Consider the following 24700-nt stretch of genomic DNA (forward strand, 5'->3'; position numbering starts at 1 on the left):
CTATGCTTCAAGGAGTGTCCTCTGCTATTTAGGTATTTAGGGCAGCAGATTTATCTCATCTGTGAGGCTGCTAAATCTAAAATTGGTATCTCCTTTATCTACAGGAGGAAACTGGAGACATGGCAGGAATGCTCAAGGGGAATGGAGCAAGGGTAGGAAATTCAGGAAAAGGGATATCAGACTTAGGAAAGCTTGCTCCATACTGACAGAGAAAAAATAAAACATTGGAGAAGTGTGAGGATATAATCCGTTTGTCATTTCTCCTCTTTCTTTCTGATTTCACAATGCCTTTGAATGGTTTTGAATAAGGGATGGATTGGTTTGAAGACTCTGTACTCATCTTACCTAGCTTGTTAGTTAGCTGGTCTCTGGAGAAAAATTCAGCTCTGCATGTCAGGCTCACACAGTTGAAGATGAACTAAGGACTACAGGCAGACTTTAGACTTTACCAAGCCTAAAGTATCTAGACCTAATCTCCTTTACCATCACCATATTAAGATTTCACTCAAAAGCATTTAAAAGTGCTGGGAGTCCTGGTTGACAACAAATTGACCATGAGTCAGCGGTGTGCTCTCTTGGCCAAGAAAGCCAATGGGCTCCTGGCTGCATCAGGAGGATGTTGGCAGCAGGGCAGGGAGGGGATCCTGCCCCTCTGCGCAGCTCTGGGGAGGCCAAACCTGGAGCACTGGGGGCAGTTCTGGGCTCCCCAGGACAAGAGGGATGTGGAGCTTCTAGAGAGGGTCCAGTGGAGAACGACGAAGATGATTAAGGGACTGGAGCAGGTGTCTTATGAGGAAAGACTAAGCAAGGTTGGACTAGATGATCTCTAGAGGTCACTTCCAACCTCAACCATTCTGTGATTCTGTGAAAAAGACTGAGTTCTTTTAAATTTTTAAATTAAATTCAAGTATTGCTTCCAACTGCAAGTGCATGCTAAAATGCTTGTATCATTTACCATTCAGAAAAATAAAATGTCACAAGACCATGTTCTTCATGCTCTTTTTTCTTTTTCTTTCTTTTTTTTTTTTTTTTTTGACTAGAGCATCTCTTTCCACCACCCTTTGTTCCTTTCCTTGCAGATCTTGGGGAGTCTTTTAATCCTTTAACAATGTAATTATTTTTTTTCAAAAATTTCGTCAGTGAGTCTAGAGGAGTTAATGAAAAATTTGCAAAGTGAAACTATTAGTTTTGCATCCAGGATAAAGCATTCGCAGTAGCTGTGCAGGAAAAATAATATAGTCCTTCCTTGTAATTTTAAATTGTAGGGACTTTCGGAAGAGTAACAGTAAAAAATGACATGCTGCCTAGTTTATTATTCTCTTTGAAACGAATGCAAGGTTTCTGAGGTATTACTCATATTTGATTTTTTCTTTACAAAAAGACTCGTTTTATAATACATCTGCAGTCTGCCCGGACAAATCTTATTTTCTCTATTACTGTCTTTGCTATTTTTAAAAAGTTTCAAGATTCTTAAGGTCTTTTTGAAAACACGGGGCATAGAGGAGCAAATATATGTTTGAGGATGAAAAAAAAAAACTAAATAGAAACATTATTTTAAACTGGAAGATGTTTAAAAAATGTTTCAATGGTTAGATATGTCCCTAGCTGCACTGGAACAACCATGGAATGAAGCTACTGGAGTTAGGATACTGATGATGAGAGGAAAATCTGTATCTTTCTTTATGCCTGCCTCACACCTCCTCGTCCATAGATGAAGTTGCAGGAGAAGGCACTGCAGATCTCATGGCCTCCATTCTCAGGTCTGTATGTATCTGAGCTATCTGTCTTCCTGCTGCCTGGATCACTGTAACTGTTTGAAGTTTTCCTTTTTTTGATATGAGCAAAGAAGACACATGACGGTGGCATGGTCTAGACCATGTGATATGGAGGCATATTATTTTTTTCATTGTCCATCTGTTTCAAAGGTCAAAAGCTGCACAATGCTGGCCTGGATCAGCCTCTCCAGAGGTATCACAAATATCTTTGTTGTCTTCTACAGTAAAAATGTTTTTTATAATTGAAGCTTTTTGATAAACAGGACACTTTGCCCTTTTGAAGGTATCACCAGGCTCTGACTTAATTCTCGTACCAGGAAGGAAAGGAGGTGGATAGCATCAGCATTTGCTAGATGTGAACTTTTGCTTGAATCTATGAATAAGGATGGTAAGAAGGGAAAGAACAAGGAAAAGAGGTAAGAGATTTGGTGGCTTTCAGTGGAGGAAGTCTGAGTCTGTATCAGTGTGGCATTCCAGAGGAAAGAGGAAAGGAAAAGGCTTTGACTTAGAGTGTTCTCCATAATTTTGCACTATCTTTAGATATTGCTAATGTGATCATAAGTATTTATGCCCCTGACACATTTAATTGAAATATCAAATATCTTTTGGAGGGATACCATGGTCAGCATGTGGATATGGGTATCACATAAATATGTGACAGCAAAAATTGTAAAGCTACACTTCTTTGTGATTAAAGCCTATAAAAGAGTAGCAAGGAAAGTGATTTTAATGAGGCTTATTGTTACAGCTTCAGCTTCACACTTAATGCAAGATCATATTTTGATGCAAAAGAAATGGTACCCTGCCTTGCCATGACAAAAATATACTTGTCAGGTATATTTCTGATCTCTCTGCCCTATTTAAAATGCAGAGTCCTATTTATAATGCACAGATTTAATAAGATATTTAAATATTTAACTGACAATTCACTAACAAAGTTAGTTTGCTTCTGCTGCAAGAGAGTTAAGACAATTGTGGTAGTTTCCCTTACCATTTGGTATTTTTCATGAGTTTTAATTCAAAAGAATGTTTTATAATTCAGAATAACAAGAGGTCATCAAATGAAGAAGAGATATGTAAGCTACATTAAAAAGAAAATTCCTTTTTATTGCAATACTTTTTTTTTCTTTTTTTTTTTTTTTTTTCCCCAGAAGTGCTTCAATACATGCACATCCAGTCTAATTTAACAGTCTTGTCACTGCTACTCTGATGTTCTGCCAGGAATTACTATAGGGCCACAATGCTGCTGGGCTTGGCTACTGCTGCTCCTGAAGCTTAGTGCTTCCCCTCAAATGCAGCCCTTCCTTGTCAGAGTTTTATGTTTGTTGCACGTTGTGAGAGGGGAAGAATGAGAAACTTGAGCAAACTCTCAGCATCTTCAGTTCTATGTTTATCACCTACCTCAGTGACAGCAAAACTTCTTTTCCCACATGGAACGACCTTGTACCACTTGTCATGAAGAACGTCCATGAAGCCGTGGGACTTGTATTGGCTGATCAGTTCTGAGATGTTTGAGGTGAGCGGAGAGTTGGGGGGAAGGCCAATGCCATAGCCTGGAAGGAAAAGCAGTACAATAATGTCCGTCTTTGTTTGTTTGCTTTTTTAACAGAATCACAGAATATTTAAGGTTGGAAGGGAGCTCTAGAGAACATCTAGTCCAACCTTCCTGCTCAAGCAGGCACACCTACAACATGTGGCACAGGACGGCATCCAGGTGGGTTTTGAAGACCTCCAGAGAAGGAAACTCCACAACCTCCCTGGGCAGCCTTTTCCACTGCTCTGTCACCCTGAAAGGAAAGAAGTTCCTCCTCACCTGCAGATGGAACTTCCTGTGCTCCAGCTTATGCCCATTTCCCCGTGTCCTGTCGCTGGCCACCAGTGAAAACAGCTTGTCCCCTTCCTCCCTGCATTCTCCCTTCATGAACTTATACATGTTAATCAGATCCCCTCTGAGCCTTCTCTTCTCCAGAGAAAACAGGCCCAGGTCACTCAGCCTCTCTTCGTACAAGAGATGTTCCATTCCCTTAATCATCCTGGTTGCCCTTCTCTGGACCCTCTCGAGAAGCTCCACGTCCCTCTTATACTGGGGAACCCAGAACTGCACACAGTACTCCAGCTGCGGCCTCACCAGAGCTGAGTAGAGGGGCAGAATCACCTCCCTTGACCTGCTGGCAACACTCCTCCTGATACAGGCCAGGATCCCATTGGCCTTCTTGGCTACGAGGGCACACTGCTGACTCATGGGTAACTTGGTGTCAACCAGGACTCCCAGGTCCCTCTCCGTGGAGCTGCTTTCCAGCAGGTCGACCCCTAATCTGTGCTGGTGCCTGGGGTTATTCCTCCCCAGGTGCAGGACCCTGCACTTGTCCTTGTTGAACCTCATGAGTTTCCTCTCTGCCCAACTCACCAGCCTGTCCAGGTCCCTCTGGATGGCAGCAGAGCCCTCCGGAGTGTCGGCCACTCCACCCAGCTTGGTGTCATCTGCAAACTTGCTCAGGGTGCACTCTGTGCCCTTGTCCAGGTCATTGATGAACAAGCTGAACAGCACCGGGCCCAGTACTGACCCCTGGGGGACACCACTGGCCACAGGCCTGTAACTGGACTCGGTCCCATTTATCACCACCCTCTGAACTCTGCCATCCAGCCAGCCCTCGATCCACCTCCAGCCAGCTCTTGATCCACCTTTTTGCTAAAGTGTGTTCCTTTCAGGGACCAGCTTCCGGGTTGGGTTGGTTTGGCATGTTGACTTTGCTTCAGAAAGCCAGTTCAAAGGTAGATGTTTGCTCATCATCACTTGAAAATGATGAAGTATTTGTTTGTTTTGAGAAGCATCTCAATAGAAACAGGATATGTAAACTTAATATGATCAAGGCCACAAGAATGAAATTAGAAGTTTAGGAACTTAAGGTACCTGCATAATCCTTCTATCCTATATTTAGACACACAGCCTTTTTGTATGCTTTTACTATGCCTTTATGCCTTTTTCCTTTTTACATTCTTTTTGGCAGTGTAAAAGAGCATTGTTAAAGTAAAGAGCAAAGTCTTGAGAAACTTGTGATTTGGTTTTTTTTTTTTTTTTCACTGTTAGATCAGTGCAGATGTCCATAGTGACAGAGGTGACATTTTCTTTCCACCATGAATATTTTCTGATGAAAAGTGTGTGTATACGTATTTGGGAGCTCTCTATATTGTTATCACACTGCAATTTAAAACTCAGGGACTGCAATTTCAATTCATGCAATTCTGCATGACATGGGCTTTCAAGTAGTAATAAATACAGTTTTTAGCCACTATGTGGTCTTTTACCACCCTACAGTGCTGGTAAAGGACTAAGTGTAAATGGAATTAAATTCAGTAACTATAAAAGTGGTCTATTACAGTTCAAAACAGAGGATGGGCTTTGTTTCTAGATATACAAGATTTGTGCCTGTAATATATACAGTTTCAAGCAGAAGTATCCTGCCAACTACCTGCAAAACATCCTTTCGATCCCACCCACTCAGAACTCAGTGAATTTTTGGTTTTGCTTTCATTTCAGAACTCAGAATTTCAATCTGTCTTCTTCACAAAACAAAACAAAACAACAACAAAATCCAAACAGAAACATTAAGGAAAAAAGAAAAAAGGAGACAGAAAAACATAAATGTACACTACTGGTACATTTGCCAGCTCAGTTTGCTTTTCAGTGATGTAGAGTGCTTTTTTTCTTTTTTTTTTTTTTTTTGATTCTTTCTCTTGCTGCTGCTATTTGTGCATTATGCCTATATTTCTTTCTGAATACACTTGCCAAAAATCAAGATGTGGCTTCATAGAAGACATAACTGGGATCTGTGAATACTACATTTTCACCATGTTTAAACGTCTGTAAGTTGGATGCCACAAAGTAAGCAGTAAAAATATGCAGGCAATATGCAGTAAAAATATTCATGTTTGGATTAATTTTGTTTTCCTGTATTGGAATTTGTTTTAATTAATTCAAAGCTGTGGAAGCTGGTGGATTACTTCAATACATCTAGCCTTTCTAAAACGGCTAGTTTATCGGGTTACATGAGTGTGATGAAATACACTGCTGCACCCACAGGCAAATGCTGTTGCTGCATGAGCAGTTTTCTCTCCATGTACCATCTCCTTGATGAAAAAAAAAAAAAAAGGAAGAAAATGGATGGCTTTTGGATCTCTGGTGTGGATCCAAATGGGAGACACTGCTCGGGAATAGTAAAAATGGAGATTTCTAAAAATGTTCATAGTTGAAGTGATTTAAATGCTCAGCTTCCCTTAGGCTTCATTTAGGATGTTGCCTTCCCAAGTCACATTTGAACAGTTCTGGAGGAGCTTTTTTTTATGTGTGATGGAAGGGAAGGAAAGAGTGAGCTTCAATCACTTTCACTGGCCACAAAAGTCATTGCTGAAGACTAATAGCTGGCAATGTCCTCGCCCTCACCCATGCTGCATGCAGGTTCGGGCAACCCTTGTTTCCAGGCCACTTGATCTATCTTTACTAATATGCTAGCATGGCAAGAGTACTGGGAGTAAATGCTATTCTTTATTATTATTATTATTATTATTATTATTATTATTTATTTATTTATTTTTTTTTCAATTAGCCACTGCTTCTGCAAGAACCTTAATCTGATCTTCGAAAATGGAACAATGTTTATCTGCTCTGGATGAGAGTGAAACTGCACAATTCTGAACATATCCTGAACATATTTCGCTGAATTTTGAACACATTGGTAACGAAAGTGAGTCCTGAGAAAAGCAAGACGTGTTTTAGGATCCACTTTATTCCACTGCGAGTAGGGAAATGGGCTGTGCTTCCTACTTCTTTGGAGCATGGGCTGTTTTTACAGTGTTTTAATCAGATCCTGTTTGCTGAGCCAAAACTCCTCATCATGGGGTTTGTATGGGGTAGTCTTAGACACTTAAAATACCCCTGTAAGCAGTGGACTTGGAAGCATTAGACACTGCCCCGTATTCTTCTCTTGCTTTGGTGTAGAAATAACCCTTGGAAAACCCAGCAGTAGGGATTGTAAGGCACAAGGGTTCCCCCTTGAGCCCTTGCAGTGATCTCTTCCCATGTCATAGATGGGGGCCTGGTGACCTTGAGGGGCCGGTGGTAGAGACATGTGGGTGGCCCTGTGGATGACAGGGTTAGTGCCTCAGGTGGGACCTATGGAACAGCCAGGAGGTGGGGACAGCACTGGGGACAGCACAGGACTGATACGGAAACAGCAAAGGAAGGAAAGGGGAGGGACTGAGGTGCTTTGGGAAGAAGTAAGCGAGGGGAAAAAAAAAAAAAAAAAGAGAGATAAGAGGATAAAAGGGCCAGTCACATGTTGGCAGGTCAGTATGCTGGTCTCTATTTTGATCTCTTTTCCTGGACATAGGGCCTTGACTCTCTCATCCTGCTAGATTCAGCAAACTCTAGCATTACTTTTTGTCCACATTAGACTTGCTGAGGTGAAAAACGTAGACTGATGGCTTTGCCCTGTGCAGTCTGTGTTCTGGACAGTGTCCGCAACAAAAGATTTCTGTCCAAACTTAACTTTATGAATGCCGGCAATAACTTCTGTATGGAGTATCGGAACGGGTAGTTAAATTATTCAGAAACTCAGATTTAAAAGAAAGAAAAAGGCGAAACTTAGTTTCTGTGTTTCTGCTTAATAGTCAAGAATTCTACCATAAGCCTCAATTGATACATAGGTTGTCCTATGTTTTTTTCCATTGAAAATGCCGAAAGACAATAAAGCAAATATAGCACATTAGAAAAAAAGAGCAGATTCCAATAAGCTGATCATTACCTTCAATGGCAAAGGGTTTTCCCACAGTTAGAAGCTTGCAGTCAGCATCTATTGATACTTCATAATCTAAGAGTGCTTTATCCATGATGAAGGCATCAAGTTTCTCTGGATCATTCCTGTATTCAAGACCAAAGTCAGAAAGGGAATCACTTCACAGGCAGAGACTTTCCTCAGTGCTATTACTGAACATTTATCTACCTAGTTCTATTGAAGCTTACCTAATGAAAACAGCAACTGGAAGCTGCTATTTTAAATGCAAAACTATACAACTCATACAAAAGTGTTCCTCCTCCTGTCTCCATATTATGTGATAAATTAACTTCATCCAGATCAGCTTGCATCTGTGTTATGTTTTCATGAACACAGATGGAATGAAATTTATTAATATAACCATTTAGGGTTAGCAGCCTTGCGTATATTATATATACGATTATATAAATAAAACCCACTTCCAGTGCTTTCCTGTGCTGACCCAGGGACATCACACCTTCCTTTTGTCACTTCAAAGGTCCTGGTCTCCTGAAGTCAAGTTACATTATTTCACAGTCAAGTTACATTATTTCACTGATGTTGAGAATTGATTCTGATTTAAAGGAATAAAGAACTGCTAAATGCCACATAGCTATCATTTGGATGGGTCTGGAAAATATATGTAAACAGGAAACATCTGCTGATTAAAAAATCCTAGACCATCTGCTCTGCAGCTCCTATCTGTAAATTGATTGATTAAAAGTCTATTCGCACCTTACAAAATGAATAAGTTCTATAATTCCAGTTTCTTGGACATGAATGTCATGGAACTGTAGTGATATCATGAATCTCTACAGCAAAAAGATTTGGTGTTTAATATTTTTTTACCAGTTTAATGCTATTTTGTTCATTTTATTGACAAATGCTCTAAGGTTTCTCTCTGAGAAACCTCGTCTCCTCCAAGCTGGCCAGAGATGCTGAGAATCCTCATGCTCAGCTTTTGCCCAGGTTGATTTTTTTGTGTATGTGTGAAATTCTTCTGAATTTCACTGCCTAATAAGGCACTGCCAAACACAGATATATGCCAGGATTTCTACTTCTCCATTACTAGCAGGTAATGGGAGGCACTGTCTCCTTCAGTAATACTCCAGCTGGTGCTATGCTAGTCAGCTGTACCAATATCACTCCATATGATTACATGCTTCCTTCCCAATCTTCCATGCTGCTTTCTGTGCCTATTTAATGATACTGCAAGTGGGAAACTCATCATCTCAGCGCTCTGGTCAAGCAACTATCTGCTGTTGCACGTGGAGGCTCACTTCAGGTTTGCTATTCCATCCGGGGTTGCTGGGACATTGTAGCGCCTCATGTACTCGTGCATCTCCGGAAAGCTTTGCCTCACGTAGTCCTCTGCACTGCTTTCTCGCACGGTTCCGAAGCGAAAGCCTTGGGAGGGGTGGTGGAGCTACAGAAATGAAAATACAGATTAACAAAGTCTTTAGCCTCCTTCACAGCTCATATCTTGTTCATATATGTGAAAGATCTGTAAAAATCATCAGCAGTCATAGACTGGCAGCTAACATTTTCTGCCACCAGCTTTCTGTACCACAGAAAAAACTTCCAGAGACCTATCTGGTCCCTGATTAGCTTGTTAAGATACTCTTAGATCTTCAATGTGAAGATTTCCCTTGAGGCATTCAGAATACCAAAAACTAAGTATTTTATTGTATTATTTGTCTTTTTTAAACCAGTCCAAGTTTAAGTCACATGCTTATTTATTTATTTATTTATTTATTTATTTTCTTATTTTTTATTTTCTCCATATCCACTTCTTGTGACCCTGGAAATCCAATAAAAGACCCACTATAACCTGAGTTTGTTTTGTCTGAATGGATTTTATTAATTCTCTAAGGGTATAATTTTCTCCTCTGAAGAAAGATAACAATACTATTTCACATCACCCTTTCATTTTTGGAAGACCAGAAAACATGCCTAGAAAACAGAGCACTGCTGTGTCGCTGCCATTTTCCACAGTGAAACTTAAAACTGAATTGTTGCAGACTGAAAAATATTCCTTGGCAGCAAAAAAGGAGGAAGAATAAGAATAACTGACTTGGTGCAGATCAAAAAGAAACAGAACAGGTCTGCTGCTCCACTTAGCCCCCTGCACTATCACCTACATAGCACACCGTGTAGGGCTCTACAGAGCCATCCAGACATCCAGAAGCTCTTTCCCACCCTTCTCCTCATCCATTCCATAAACAAAAGAGTACCCCCAACTTTTACAGGAATAGAGAATTAGGACACAAACACTGGGTCAGCTAACTCCATCATCAAACTCACAGACTTCAGACTGACAAGGGTCAGAATATGTTTTGGAAGGTATTTTGATGCCCTGGAATATCCTATATTTCTAGTAAATTTTATCTGTAAGGAGAGCACATGGTTTCTACTCTGTTCTTTGCTGGCCTGGTTCTATGTTGCAATCCACAGGTGAGATTCACAGGTAAGAGCAAGTGTGTAGGTGTGGAGGGAGTCTTGGCAGTGTTTTGTGGGGCATCCTGGTTGGAAGGACCATAGGATCCACAGCGCAAGGTGTGCCTCTGTGAGGATCTGGACATAGTGCATATTGTGCCAGATGGACTGTGGGTGCAGAGGGAAATGTTCTTGCCTGGAAGTGTTTAAGTGCCAAAGACATAAATAACAAAGTGGTGCATTAACAATACATTGTGAAGCCTTCCAGCATAATGCTGCCAGTTGGAATCTGGGTCTAGTCTTGAGACACTCAAGATGGTCTGGTTAGAGAATGAGCTTGGAATGGGCTCTATGCACTCCATATACTTGTCACCACATATAGCACTAATTACTTAGGTTTTATTTATTGGCAGTTCCAATGGAAAGACCCCAAAAAAATCACTGGCTCTGAACACTGAACTGCAATGCTGCCTCCTTACGCTTTTGTATGCCAACTGCAGTACAACATCTGATCTGAAGGCTTCGCCGGAAGACTTCCTTCACTCTCACTGTCACCACTGTCTAAATCTAGCTAAATTTTTAAGACTGTGTGAGGAAGGCAGGAAAGCTCCATGCCTCTCTCTGCAGTTTTCTGTGTTGCATCGTCCCTGGGGACTGGTCAGGCTTTGCTTTGTGTTAGGTATATTGTCAAATTTCACCACAAATGATAATAGAATACATATTAGACCCAAAGTCCATCTGAATTATTGTCCTATCTCTACCAACACCAGATGTCTGGAGGGAAGTCTGGTAATGTGTGTGGGAAAGTTATGGAGTGATCCCTTCCTTCTTATGCTCTTCCTGCCTCTGGTAATCTCTGCTTTCTCCTAAACATAATGATGTGTCTGTAACTTTGTACTTGATGACTCTTAATTCTGTCACCAATATATTTGGTGACACCTGTTTCATTTTAGTGCTGCATATCCCAATGATGAAAATACTTGCTTGCAGCTATGTGGTACAGATTAACAGCACAAAATGCTGCCAAAAGCAGATAATGGACTAGCTGCACTTTCTTCACTTTTTAATCTACTAATGCTCCTAAGAGTTACTTGCTTCAGCAGCAGATACGAATTTCAGTATGGAAGCAAGATCCTTCATTTATCAGCCTTGCTTTCTTATTTTATGTAGTCCTCTTTTGGGAAGATTTGATGACACACTGGAAACTTCAAATATTTGTTCCCTATACTAGCTAAATTTCATAGTCTTCACCTGAGTCTTGCCTTATTATATCTGTCTCTTCTTATATTTATGTTTTCTGCTCCCATATTCTGTTTCTTTTGTGTTTCTACATGCTAGAGGAACATGTGTTGAAAGAACTTCTGTTTCCTTCCAAGGCATAAGAGAATGCTGATAATTAGGGTTCCCAAGAAACCCTTAAAAGAATGAGCTCTGAGGGAGGTCAAACCTAGACAGAGATTTGAATCTGAAGATTCAGGATTTTTTTTTGTTTGTTTTTAAGCAGGTGATTTGGGGAAACATAATTACTTATTTTTGTAATCAATAATAATGAGAGTGGTATTACTGGAGAATAAAGTGTTGTGAAGAAGCCAAAAATTTGGCAGTTTAGTACATGAAGACAATACTTCTGGGTATACTATACTGTTTTTTTGATTTTTTTTTTCTCATTTGAAGTCTGCTCAGTCCGAAAAGTGAATAACAAAGCAGCTAACAGGCACAGGAAGCTGTCAGCACTTCTTGTGTCTTGCACAAGATATACAAAATATTGGATATTTGATTCAAGAATGCTTAAACATAAATGAATCTAAAAGCTGCAGATTCATCTCCAGGTTGTGACATGAGCTTTCTTGGCACACAGCTGAGATAAACGCCAAATTCAGATATCTATGGCTGTAAGAAATCAAAAGAAGAAGTGGCCTGGAGACAGGCTTTTCATCCTCTTCAGGAGACCTACAGGATCCTGCTTGATAATTCAAAGAACATTCTATATATTTATGATTGTAGATAATTCCTTCCTTATTCACTTCTCCAACTGCCAGACTCCCCTTTGAAGGCCTGCAAGCAAAGGAAATAATTCAGTCATTTTTTAGAAAGGGTCATTGCTCCTCAACGCAACAGGCCCTCAGCCAGTAGGCTGGCTAGCTCTGCATGCTGCCAAGCATCCTTTCCCATGCAGTACATCAAACCTCCGTGCAGATCATGGAGCTCTTTAGCTGTTAGTGAGAAACTGGTGAGGCCACTGAGTGGCAGCAAGAGGCACAGCTGGAGTGGGAGGTCCAAGAAGAGGCATCCAAAGCCAATGCAGCCTCCAGCTGGACCCCAATGGCTGGGCTGGCCAGGAGGGCTCAAGTATTCTCCCCTCCCTAGAAAGCTGCAAATCTGTGTCACCTGCTGAAAACTGAGAGGGAGATGGTAACTTTGAAGCCTTTCAAACCACAGCCTGCTTAAAAAAGAGTATTTTTGCAAACAGTGCCAGTACAGTGAAGTTGTATGTAAGGCACATTTGTCATTCCCAGGGCTTATATATAGCCTTTCATAGAATCATAGAATCATAGAATGCCGAAGGTTGGAAGGGACCTCAGAGGTCATCGAGTCCAACCCCCCTGCTCACGCAGGGTCACCTAGGTGGCACAGGGCTGCATCCAAGCGGGTTTTAAAGATCTCCAAAGAAGGAGACTCCACAACCTCTCTGGGCAGCCTGTTCCAGTGCTTTGTCACCCTCACAGTGAAGAAATGCTTCCTTAAGTTCCTGTGGAACTTCCGATGCTTCAGTTTGAAGCCATTTCCTCTAGTCCTATCCCTGCCCACCACTGAAAAGAGGCTGCCCCCCTCCTCCTCACTGCCTCCCTTGAGGTATTTATACACGCTGATCAGGTCCCCCCTCAGCCTTCTCTTCTCCAGGCTGAACAGGCCCAGCTCTCTCAGCCTTTGCTCATAGGGCCGATGTTCCAGGCCCCTGATCATCCTGGTAGCCCTGCGCTGGACTCTCTCCAGCAGCTCCACATCCCTCTTGTACTGGGGAGCCCAGAACTGGACGCAGTACTCCAGATGTGGCCTCACCAGGGCTGAGTAGAGGGGGATGATCACTTCCCTCGACCTGCTGGAGACGCTCTTCTTAATACACCCCAGGATCCCGTTGGCCTTCTTGGCCACCAAGGCACACTGCTGCCTCATGGTCAACTTGTCGTCCACCATGACACCCAGGTCCCTCTCTGTGGGGCTGCTCTCCAGCAGGTCCACGCCTAATCTGTACTGGTGTCCAGGGTTATTCCTCCCCAAGTGCAGGACCCTGCACTTGCCCCTGTTGAACCTCATGAGGTTTCTCGCCGCCCAGTCCTCCAGTCTGTCCAGGTCCCTCTGGATGGCAGCACAGCCCTCAGGGCTATCAGCTACTCCACCCAGGTTGGTATCGTTGGCAAACTTGCTGAGGGAGCACTCCAGCCCTTCATCCAGGTCGTTAATGAATAAGTTGAACAGGACCGGACCGAGAACTGACCCCTGGGGGACACCACTAAGTACAGGCCTCCAGCTGGACTCCGCACCATTGACAACCACTCTCTGCACCCTGCCATCGAGCCAATTCCTAATCCACCTCCCCATCCACTCATCTATCCCACACCTTCGGAGCTTGCCCAGGAGGATGCTGTGAGGGACAGTGTCAAAAGCCTTGCTCAAATCCAGATAGATGACATCCACCGCTCTGCCCTCATCTATCCAGCTAGATATTCCTTCGTAGAAGGTGATCAGGTTAGTCAAGCAGGATTTCCCCTTGGTGAATCCATGCTGGCTACTCCTGAGCACCTTCTTCTCCTCCATGTGTCTGGAGAGAGCAGCCAGGATGAGCTGCTCCATCACTTTCCCGGGGATTCCTTTGAGCTCCTGTATCTCCTGGCCCAGAATTAAAATATGATATCTGTTTTAGTGATAGAATGCTCAGTCAGGCAACATAAAAGCCTGTGAATGAGTTTATCTCTGCAGTAGTTAGAAGCCAGTATTTCTCAGGGTTTAAAAAGCTATTTAGTGTTGTGCTTAACAGCTATTAAAAAAAGAGAGAGAGAGGCGCGGAGGCACTACCCACTAGCAACAGCATTGCTGCAGCTCCAATATCGGGCATCAGGTATTACATATTAACAAAGAAGATTTGAGTTTTACCTCTGCAGCACTGATGTTGATTGTAAACGGTTGTACTACTTAGGTACAACTCAAATTTTTAAAAGGTTTTATTGTGAGATGGCTATTACCCATGAAGTCAAATGAAGAACATGGTAGCCTCTCATTTGGATCCAGCTTCTTGTAAGCATCAGAGAAAATGAAGAGGTATGACAATCTTCACAGCAGAGGGATTTCAGGGGCTGAGTGCTTATCTTTCTCTAATGCAGAACCAGGATAGTGAAATGCTTAAACCAAAGGATCTTGGCCAGGGACCAATATTTGGAAAGAGGACAGGATTCTCCTTCTGTTGGAGACGGAGCTCTCAGAGGGAGGTTGAGAAAATGCTGCAGGGAAGAGCAGGATGATGTTGAAAGAGAAGGACCAAACAGCTCTGAAAATAAATAGACAGCCTGTATTTAGGGTCCCAGTTCTGTCCCTGTGACCTCTAAGGACTGCATCTACTGCAGGATGTGTGAGTTATGCTGGTATTGGCAGAAACAAGTCTAATGTGGAAAAGCAAGGCATTCAAAGCACTTGGATGTCTTTAAGTGCCAAGGGAGTGAAATGATCATCTCTTGAAAAGGGTCACTTGAGTATTGAGGAGAGGAGGTTGAGCATTTAAGGAAATTCAAGAGCACTGCTGAACATCCAGCTTCTCTGAAGGTCCCTGTGAAAACTTTGGGATTTCTTACAGCCATCTTGATAAGACATTGTGCTATTAGACAAATGATGTTTAAGGCGCTTACTACCAAAAGTGAGTACTGCAGCCACCAGTTCTCTTGGCTTGGCACCTCACATCAGTCTTCTTGCTTTCTGTATTCTGTTGTTAAAACATCTGCTGAGTGGGAACAGGAGAACTTGTGTTTAGTTTGGAAAGGAGATGTTGGGAAAAATTGGGCATGTGCAAAAATACATGGCTTGGGGTGCCAATTATGCATGAAAATACCAGTGTGATAAAACCACGGGAGCAAAAACAGAAAAATAAAATCCTAAATGTCAGGAATTTTACATTCTACTTTATGTAATGTGGTAAGATTTCATTGTGTATTAACTCTGACACCATTGTATCTATTGACATCAGCCACGATGAGGTCACCTAGAATCAGACTTGAAAAGACATACATAAAAATGTCCTGTGCAAGTTAGGGTTTAAAACCATACATCCATGAGATGTTGCCAGGAGACAGCCCTGATGTARTGTGAAGGTTGGCTATTGGAGTTTGCAATCTTTGCAGCGGGAGAGAATTCACTATGAACTTTTGATGCTACAGCAACAGAAGATTTGGCTTGAAGACTTTTCCCTTCTTATTTCAGTTACTTTATCCAATATTATTGTGGTTTACATACATTTGGTTTCATAGGTATCTTTGCAATGTGTGGGAAACATAGATTTTCAAGACACAAATATAATGAAAAGACAGTCTGAGTTCCAGAAAGGCAGGATACACAATATGGAAAGAAAAACTATCCAGTGTGAAGATCATATATTTCTTGTGGAAAACCTGTATCCTGCCTGCACAGTTCTCCAGAGTAAATAGAATTTGTATGTGCATGTGTGAATGAAGGGGGAAAAATACATATGGAACAGACGAATGCAATGCCTCCACTCTATTCCTGACAACTTTAACAGAAACCAGTCATTCAAGCAGGAGATACTGTGCTATCTCAAGCTACTTAATATGTGAAGCACTGTGGGGTTTTCACATGACATTGCTTGTTCTCAAGCATGAATAAGCTGTGGCATCTGCTGAAAAGTGGTTTGGTGTTGCTTCTTTCTGTTCATGCGAGTCTGAGCTTGCAGGGGCCTATGACGATATAAGCAAAGTTCAGCACTGAGTGGCTGTTGCTAAAGGGAAATTATGGCTAATTTGTATAAGCAGTGAGAATAATGTACCTATTAGTGATTTAAGTCCAGCAAATGCTTTTCCAGTATGTGATTGATGGGATAAATTAACTGCCTCACTGAATCTGCTTCAAAGGTGCTTTGTGCACCTTGATAGCTGGTTGGAGGCGAAATGCTTATGAAACTTGATTTCTAATCTGCTACTCAAATCATTAAAATGATTTCATCATTCACTCAGTTAGCCTTTGCATTCCAAAAATACATGACCCTTTGTTTCCATGAATTATTTGATGATGGAAATGCGAAAAGGGCTACCTTTCAGTGAAGCTGAAGTAGCAGTGACTGCATCCTGCAGTGTCTCCTGCAGCATTAACAAGTGTTCAGCTTTTACCGCCATCTACAATACTGCTTTTTAATTCTAATAGATCATAAAAAGGAGATATAAAAAGTGGCCAAAATAACTTTCCTAACTTTTCCAGCAACTCCAAGGAAAAAAAATATTATGGAAAGATTTCTGTAGCCTCACTGCATAATAATAATTGTTATCTAATATAACACCAAGTGTAGTGCTTAATGGACCACTCATATAGGAGCAGRAATCGCTATTAATGACAAAACAGTTTCTGTCAGTTGCTGCAGAACCTTGCACAAATGTTCACTTTCAATTGTTAATCTCCAGAGGGTAGTGGCATTAAGTAGTTGGCTCAGCTGTGAAGCAGATTTTAGGGATCTGCTGTTTTGCAAAAGAACTTCCATTTTTGGCAAATGAAGCAATAGTATTTTATCTTGCCTTATACAGCTAATACATTAAAGTGGTTCTCTAGCTATAGATTTGTCCTGATCCAATAATAAAAGAAATAAATTTACTAATCAGAACTTAGTTTCAGGTGACAACAAACTAAAACAAAACAAAAAACAACATTGTAGACCTCTGTTCAAGAGCTTTCACCGATTTATCTGTATCAGTTTTTGAAAACTGACTCTTGTGAATATTTATGGGGTGGGCAGGGAGATGAAAGAAAGGAAAATTATTCATAGAGAAATGCATGAATTTCAAATTTTAAAAGATGAAAATTCACAACCAAACAGAAACTAACCGATGTATTCCCAGGACTGGGATGTGAAGGTTTCCAGTGTCTCCAGGAGCCAGTACAYGTAGGACTTGAAAGTCCACCTTCACTTCTCTAGCTCAGGAAGTGTCAGTGGAGCTGACTCTTGGCTTGCCAGGATAATGTCAGACTTTGTTAAAAATCTTGTCACTTTGAATCCAACTCAGGCAGGTCATAAATTGTCATAGATCTTTACAGCTGTATTGAGGACTATGAGCAGTTTTAATCAGGAAACCAATGCACAGGGCTGTCCTGGRAGTTTATTTTCCATTATACTAACCCGAGTTTACATGAAAATAAAGTGTTATTTAGTCCTCAGTTTAAAAACATAAAATCTTTTTATTGACACTTCTAGTGAGAGTGCTAAGAATTAATTATAAGAGCTGCTCTATTCCTCTGTGTGCTGCAGAAACCTTATCGCTAAGGGGTAAAACCGCTCTCTGGTAGTGTTAATTTATCAGGATTGCTCTGTTGGTTAGATTGCTGGGCAGTGCCTTAAAGCAAAAAGCTCCACAAGAGCAGAACTGAATAGCAGTGTAAGGGTGTGTTTATTTCTCTTCAATGGCACTTAAGAGTTTTGTGGGCTGAGGGACCTTTGAGCTGGGATTTATTCTGCTGGATTGCAGAGCTGAGAACTGCAAGATGCTAAGTGTAAATAGTTGTAGGCAAAGTAGGCAGATTTAGGGGGAAATATAAAGGAACATAATTCTCAATGGGAAATAGATCACTGGTTCTGCTTGTAACTTTGCACAAAGCAGACATAAAAATGTTCTAGATGGAGTCACTTATCTACTGTGTTATTCTTCTTCCTACCTGTAAAACAGTGCTAATACTGCTTTGAGATAGCTGAAGTCCAAAACAACAGAGAAGATTTCTGGCTGAACAGCCCCTTTCTGCTTCCACCTGGGCTCTCAGGTCTGCTGAAGAAAAGGCAAGGGAGAATCCTCTCTAAAAACAAGTGCCTGGTAGAGAGGGAAACCTAGCATTATGGTAGCATATTATGTAGGTAACATCCTAGACATCATGTGTTTGGAAATAATCTCCTTTCATAATATCCTGCAGACTTCAACTACTGTTGGCTGATTAGGGCAGTGCTGCCAGGCCCTCACCATATCATATATTTCTTCCTTGTCTGTCTCTGCCAGCTAAATGATACATGATACAGGCAGTGACCATGCTTGTACCTGTATCCAGAAAATAGGGTTTCAAATGGGGTTAAAGATCCTGGCCATTTTTCTCGTTCTGAAGATGACAGAATTTATCAGGGGAAGGAGGTAGTTTGTACCAGTAGAGAACCAGGTATCAGGGGAATCTCTAAGCGCAATCCTCTGGGGTAGCTTTGTCTGAACTTGTGAAGCAAGGATAGTGCTGTGTTTTCCAGGAAACGAAGAGACATCAGTTTCATTTTGCAAATAGGTCACTATTTACTAGGGTGAAAATAATGAGATTAGCTGGCTGTCCTTAGGGATATTAGAGCTCTGTAATTGCAGACTGTGGAACTTTACATCAGCACAATCCTAATTTCTCAAATATGTTATCTGCTATACTAGCTTTTGCTTGAAAAGCATCAAACGATGTTGAATGATAACGACTTTGCACCAGTGTTCCTTAGCGCTGATAGATATAACCTTGTAACTAAAAGTTATTTGTGCACTTCTGGAACTAATTTTAAACACAGTGAATAACGTTAAGCATAAAGTTTAAATAATGGACTCATCTATATGTCTATACCTGGTATACGGTCAGATCTTATCATACTCAACGAGAACTTTGTTGTTCCAGAGACCCCTTTGCATCCTGAACTCCTGCAGCGTGGAGCTCACTGAGAGCTTGAATCATCAGAAAGCTGAGCCAGGCTAGTATCCAGGTGCGTGTTTGTTGATCAAAATATAGCTATGACCTTTGTGAACAAAAATAATTTCCTTAATGCTACTAAGTCACCTCTATAATGATCTTCCATATGTCAGAGGATAAGATCAACATTATTCATGTTCTCCTCTACCTGTTCCTCTTTGCCATTTACTCCACCAGCACCTCTCCTCATATTTTGTACTTGCATTACTTCTTGCAAGACTGACCTCCATCTATGATGCAGTTGCTATTTCTGGTGGTCATTTTTAATGGCATGACATACAGGTGTACTGCATGCAAGAGTGAAAAAGAAAAAAAAAACAGATTTGGAGACAGCTGGAAAAATATTAAAAGACATTAATTCCTTCTGGTGCAGAAAGAACAACCTGCATGACCTACACCAAGTGCAATGAAGAGAACAAGATTTCTTCCCTCCCATCCCTGTTTCTACACGCTTCAGATCAAACAATTAGTGTTGTAGGATAAAGAGCTGCTAGGGGAGTAGGTGACAGTACAAGCCATTTCTTGTAGATTAAGACCCGGAACAGGAGAGGGTAGTGATGCAATAATACCAAAGGCATGAATGTTGGCAAGAAGATATAAAACTTGCATCTCAGTGAAGAAGGAATTTATATTTGGTATACAGTGAACAGTGATAATATCAGTATCAGCATAATAAAAATACAAACTAGTTAGATTCTGAGCCTACAACACCATAACTTTAAAGGAAAGTCCCATAATGAGGTGATGGGGAACCTAAAAAAGTAACATTTTCACCTTTGTAAGTTGCAAATATTGGTTTTTATTCTGCCAATTCAGTTTAATGTTTAATTTCTCTTTTTTTTTTTTCACCGTCTATTTGAGATTGAAGTTCTCTTAAATTCAAATGCTTCACTAACTCCTTAAAACTCAGAAAAGCACCATATACTAATTAGCAGGCTGGGATGATGTGAGTCATGACCATCCTGTATCCAATGAAGTCAGACAGACAAATCTGACCATAGATATAGCAGCCAACTTTGTAAGTGTAACAAAAAGAATCCTGCAGTCCTATATAGAGTTGCAAAACCCCAGGGAGCTCTTAGAAGATTCCTCTTAACCTCTTCGTGTTTGTTGCTTGGTTTTTGAAACACAATATAATGGTACATACTATTAAATTGAAGACAGTATATAATAATAAATTATAAAATACATATAATTGTCTATTATACGATTCATCAAAGCTTATTGCACTGATAGACCATGGCATGAAACACAAAGAGCTACCATTTTAACTTTGAAAGCTTTTTCTTTATTGTTATTTTTAAAACGCTTCCCTTTTTTTCAGGAGGCAAATTTATCAATAAACACTCAACAGTTAGGGTTGCAGTCCAAAGCCCACTGAACTGGAGAGGAAATCTTATTAAACTCAGTGGTATTTGGAACATGCTTCTGACTATGAAAAAGGCCAATGAGCAGATTTGACCTTTCCTTTTTTGTGATTTGGTGTTGCTGAAGCTGATCTGCACTTATCTGCCCGTTGATATTCTTGTAAGGTTTTAATACTACGAAATAGGAAGTCTTTAATTGATATAATCATAGCCATAAAGCCCCTAAATTAACTGATATTTTCATAAATCAGAAGTAAAATTTTGCAGCATCACTTTTTTTTTTTTTAAAAAAAAAGAGATATTAAATAATTTATTTTATTTTAATGATTTAATTTTAAAGAAATACATGTATGGGTGATTATAAGAATTTAAATCCTAAACAACAAAATCCCAGTTAGAAGCATTTTGCTTTGATTACTCAGCCCATTAGTTTTGCAATTGAACGCATGGACAGCAAGAAGAATTCTGATGGCATATTGAAGAGTGGGGTAGAAAAGATTTTCAACAGAAAATAGAAGACTTCTGAGGATGAAATCCAAAGCATGTCAAAGTTGTTGAAAGGATTTTTGGAACAGGGCTCACCAGGTGACTGTGGATGTCTGTAGTGTTTGTAGACACTTCCATGATGCCAGCCATGCTCCTGCACCATTTTGTGTGATCGTGAGAAGTAGGCACTAATTGGGAATAACTTAAGTGATGTCACACTGAAATAATTGTTTTAGACAGGAGAATCACTGTTAAACATTCCTAACTCTCTCAAACAACCATAAAAGTATACTAGAGTGAGCAAATCATACGTAAATGATTTGTAAAGGCACCCGTTGGAGACAGGTACAATCTGGTGTTGTAATGCAGTGAAATTGCTAATGACAGGATTCATAGGCCTAGCTCTTTTCATTAAATGGATTTYAGTAGCATCAGTATTTGCTTTTGCCAGTCTCAAGGGATGTTTTGAAGGGCAAGTGATCTAAACAAATCAAAATATAAACATAGTACATTAACACACACAGATGCTAAAGCAGATCCTAAACAYGGCAAAGAAAAGCTGACAGTTGCCACAGCAGTGATGATGTAAGATTTTTCACTTGAAAAGCTCATTATGTTGAAAAAATTACTCATTCAGCAGAAAGAAAGGCCAGGTATTGGACCATCTACTGGAAGATCTGTCCAGTTCTTTGGTTCCTGCTGTTGTATGCTATTTTCTTTCTAATTGAATTGTATTCTCTGTCCTTTGGGCTTCCACAGTTGCTTTACCTCAAATAATGTGGCCTAATCAATAAGTCCCATTTTTTTCTGCTTCATCTTCCATGAGAAACCTGAAAGAAGAGCCCCTGCTTTCCAAAGATTTTTTTTTTTTTTTTGAAAGTAATAATGAAGAGTTTCACTAGATCAATGCCTTAGATGGCAGACTTTAGGCCAAGGGTAAGCAGTGGGACTACATATGTAATTTAGAACAAATTCTTATTTTTTCCATTCTGTGGGACCAAGGCCTATATCATTTACACACAGATGGTATCACTTAATGGAAAACACATTGTGTACTAAACAATAAAACACAGAGATCTGTCACAATACTGCCTAAAAGAGCCATAAAAGTACATGACTCTGATGCAGAATGATAGTTTATTCTCCTTTTTGTACCTGGAGTCTCTTGCCTTCCAGCATGGCCCTTCTCTCCTCAGTCTGTGCCTACATCGCTGTGTGCTCAATCTGCTGCTGTGYAGGTGCCACCACCACCAGTTAATGAAGAGAAGGACAGTGGTGGCCAGCTATTTTGGGCTTACCCGACTACATTTGAGCACCTAAATGCTTCTCTAGCACCAGCTCTGTTTTGAGGAGTTGTTTATTACAAGTTAGTCTTGCCGCCATTAAAATAGGCATCAGGATTCATGAAGGATATGAAGCACTTTTTTCAAGGATAGCAGTTTTCCAAAATATGGCTGAACATTGTAAAATCTTCAGGGTACTAAGGATCTGTAAAATAAACAAGGTTTGGGAGATGTCAGGATCCACGACAGCTGTCCTAGAGTCCACTAGAAGTTGGTAGAACAAATCACCAGATCAGTTCAAARGCAGTATGCTGGTGGGCATGCTTGRAGGTTGAATTACTGACATGGAGAAAAAGCTATTCTGTCAAACAGTCTGACTAAGAGGAATAGATTTATTTTTTTTGTGCATCAAAAGATGTGACATTAGGTGAAGAATTAAAATAAACTTCTGGGATTCAGAAAAGAGAAGGGATGTAAGGAATATAAGATAATCCACATAATCCACACACAATGCTTTTCCCCTACCTGCAAACAAGCTGTGAAACTTATCTGCCACTTCAGCTGAGGGAATTAGGGCACTGCTGAAACTTTTATGTGAGTAAACATCACATTCAGGCTGTAGCTATCCTCTTGTGCTTAAACAGCACTCTGAATATGCTTGAATGAGTGTTCCCTTCCCAAAGGCCGTGTTCCACTGGGAAGAGCTCATGGTTAAAATGAGAAGGAAGACACAAAAGACTAAAAAAGAGAGGAAGTAAAAAATGCTGAGACCCGTAAGTGTCCTTTTGYTTATAAAAGTAGGATTTTAAGGTGTCAGATCATTGCTTTATTACTTCTGTAACTTGCTGCCTGTGTATACATTGCAGTTCCTATTTAAAAAAGTCACCTAGAATATGAGCAGAATGGTACTTTTCTGGGACTTTATAAGTCAGGCAAATTGCCAGGACTCTCTGCCTTTGTGATGTGAGCTTCCTCGGGAGACTGTACTTGATGATCTTGCTTGCCTCATCCTGTGGTGAAACTGAATGCAGATCCTTTAGTTCAGAATGTGGTGAGAAGGGCTGGAAGCAACAGAAAAATAGATGAAATATTTTATTATTCTCAGCACTGTCAGATAGATATTTTGGGATGAACAATGAATAAATGGGGCAGCCAGCTTTGATGGACAACACAGAAGTTTGGCTCTTTTGTTAAGGTACTGTGGAAGCATAACACAAAAAAATCAAATATAGGTCCCTCCAAAATCAAGACCTATTTCAAGAACTTAATTCTCTGCCTCCTATTTTTTTCTTTCTGCTCCGATTAATAATTCTTGCCTTACTGGCCATTCTTCCTTTCCGCATGTTGATATTTCAATAATTCATTGTTTCTAATTCTAAATTCTTAATGCATTTTAAATTTAACTGAGACCTCTAATTCCTCAATACATTTTCTTAGTGAATAGTGGTTTTAATGAAGCTCACCTTCTTTTGATTACCAAAAAAATGTTGTGCTTTCAAGTATTGAACAACATGGACGGACTATGATTCCTTCACTGAGCCATACTGAACAAATGCTAAGAAAAGCTATTGTTTGGTCAATTAAGCATCACTGTGGTATAACATGTCTCTTTATAGCATGGATGATACCATTTATTTAGGGTATAACTAACCTTCCTTGCCTTCCTCTTTTCTCTTTTTAAGCAGAAGACAGAGAACATAAGTATTCCTGTGTAATACTGACTTTAAATACCAGGTCTCTTGGAAAAAAAAAAAATCTAGATTGCATTTCCTTCTTGACTGCTTGCAAGCTCAAATGAGATTTACTGTATGCTTGAAGAAATTAGATGTATCTTCCATCACCTCAAGAAGGTTGCTGATCTATTTTGGTCTTTGTTTTTTTTTCTTTTTTTCTTCGAATAAACTTCAGAAGCACAGTACAAGGACATATTTGTCTACAGAGCATCAGGAGAATGTTTAAAATGCATTAATATTTAAAACATTATTTTTGCATTCTGATGCCATGGTTTTGAAATGGTAGTCTCTACCACTGAAATGAAAGAGGTAAGCAGATCTTACAAGAACATAAAATCTGTAAATCRCATAAAATAATTCTAAGTAACTAAAGCACTGCAAGTACCTCTACAACTAACATTTCCAAAATGAAGTTGTCAAACTTAGAGAAGTTTTTGAAAAGAGATCAAGTACTGTGTGAAAAGTAGTTAGCTTGTGTTCAGCTATATAACACTCATTATTCCTATAGAACAAGGTAAGATTTCTGCAACAGATGTGTGAAGGAAACATATGAAATTCCTCCTGCAGTTCACCCTACAGCAGGCCATTCTTTCTCATAAAGTCTATTTCATCTAAATTTCACATCATAAATTGGTAGCTACCTGAATGTTTAGCCCAACATACTCCATGAAGCAGTGAACCTTCCTATGACTACCTGTGAGGTGCTACTAATTCCACTAATTCAACTGGATCATTGATGTTGTTAAGCCCAAGCCATGAGTGACCAGTGGTTCAGTTCTGTGTTTGTAGTACCTGATATACTGCAATCAGAACGGATCTACTGTTTCAAATGAATTCATTAGTTTGAACGAA

The 24700-nt window shown here is 40.3% G+C and overlaps 1 protein-coding gene across 1 annotated transcript in view; it reads right to left on the reverse strand.

The window, feature by feature from the left end:
• Positions 1-3142: 3142 nt before the first annotated feature.
• Positions 3143-24700, reverse strand: part of LOC112956408 (glutamate receptor ionotropic, NMDA 3A) — a gene marked incomplete at its 3' end in the record, with an annotated part of 56299 nt that continues 34741 nt past the window's right edge. The window contains exons 4-6 of the mRNA XM_026049920.1: positions 8866-9011; positions 7577-7692; positions 3143-3328 (exon numbers count right to left, since the gene is read on the reverse strand). Of these exons, the coding sequence (XP_025905705.1) occupies positions 3143-3328; positions 7577-7692; positions 8866-9011 (448 nt within the window). The remainder of the gene's footprint in view (positions 3329-7576; positions 7693-8865; positions 9012-24700) is intronic.

Source organism: Nothoprocta perdicaria, unplaced genomic scaffold (genome assembly GCF_003342845.1).
Source record: "Nothoprocta perdicaria isolate Ctin4 unplaced genomic scaffold, notPer1 scaffold_63, whole genome shotgun sequence".
Classification (NCBI taxonomy): domain Eukaryota; kingdom Metazoa; phylum Chordata; class Aves; order Tinamiformes; family Tinamidae; genus Nothoprocta; species Nothoprocta perdicaria.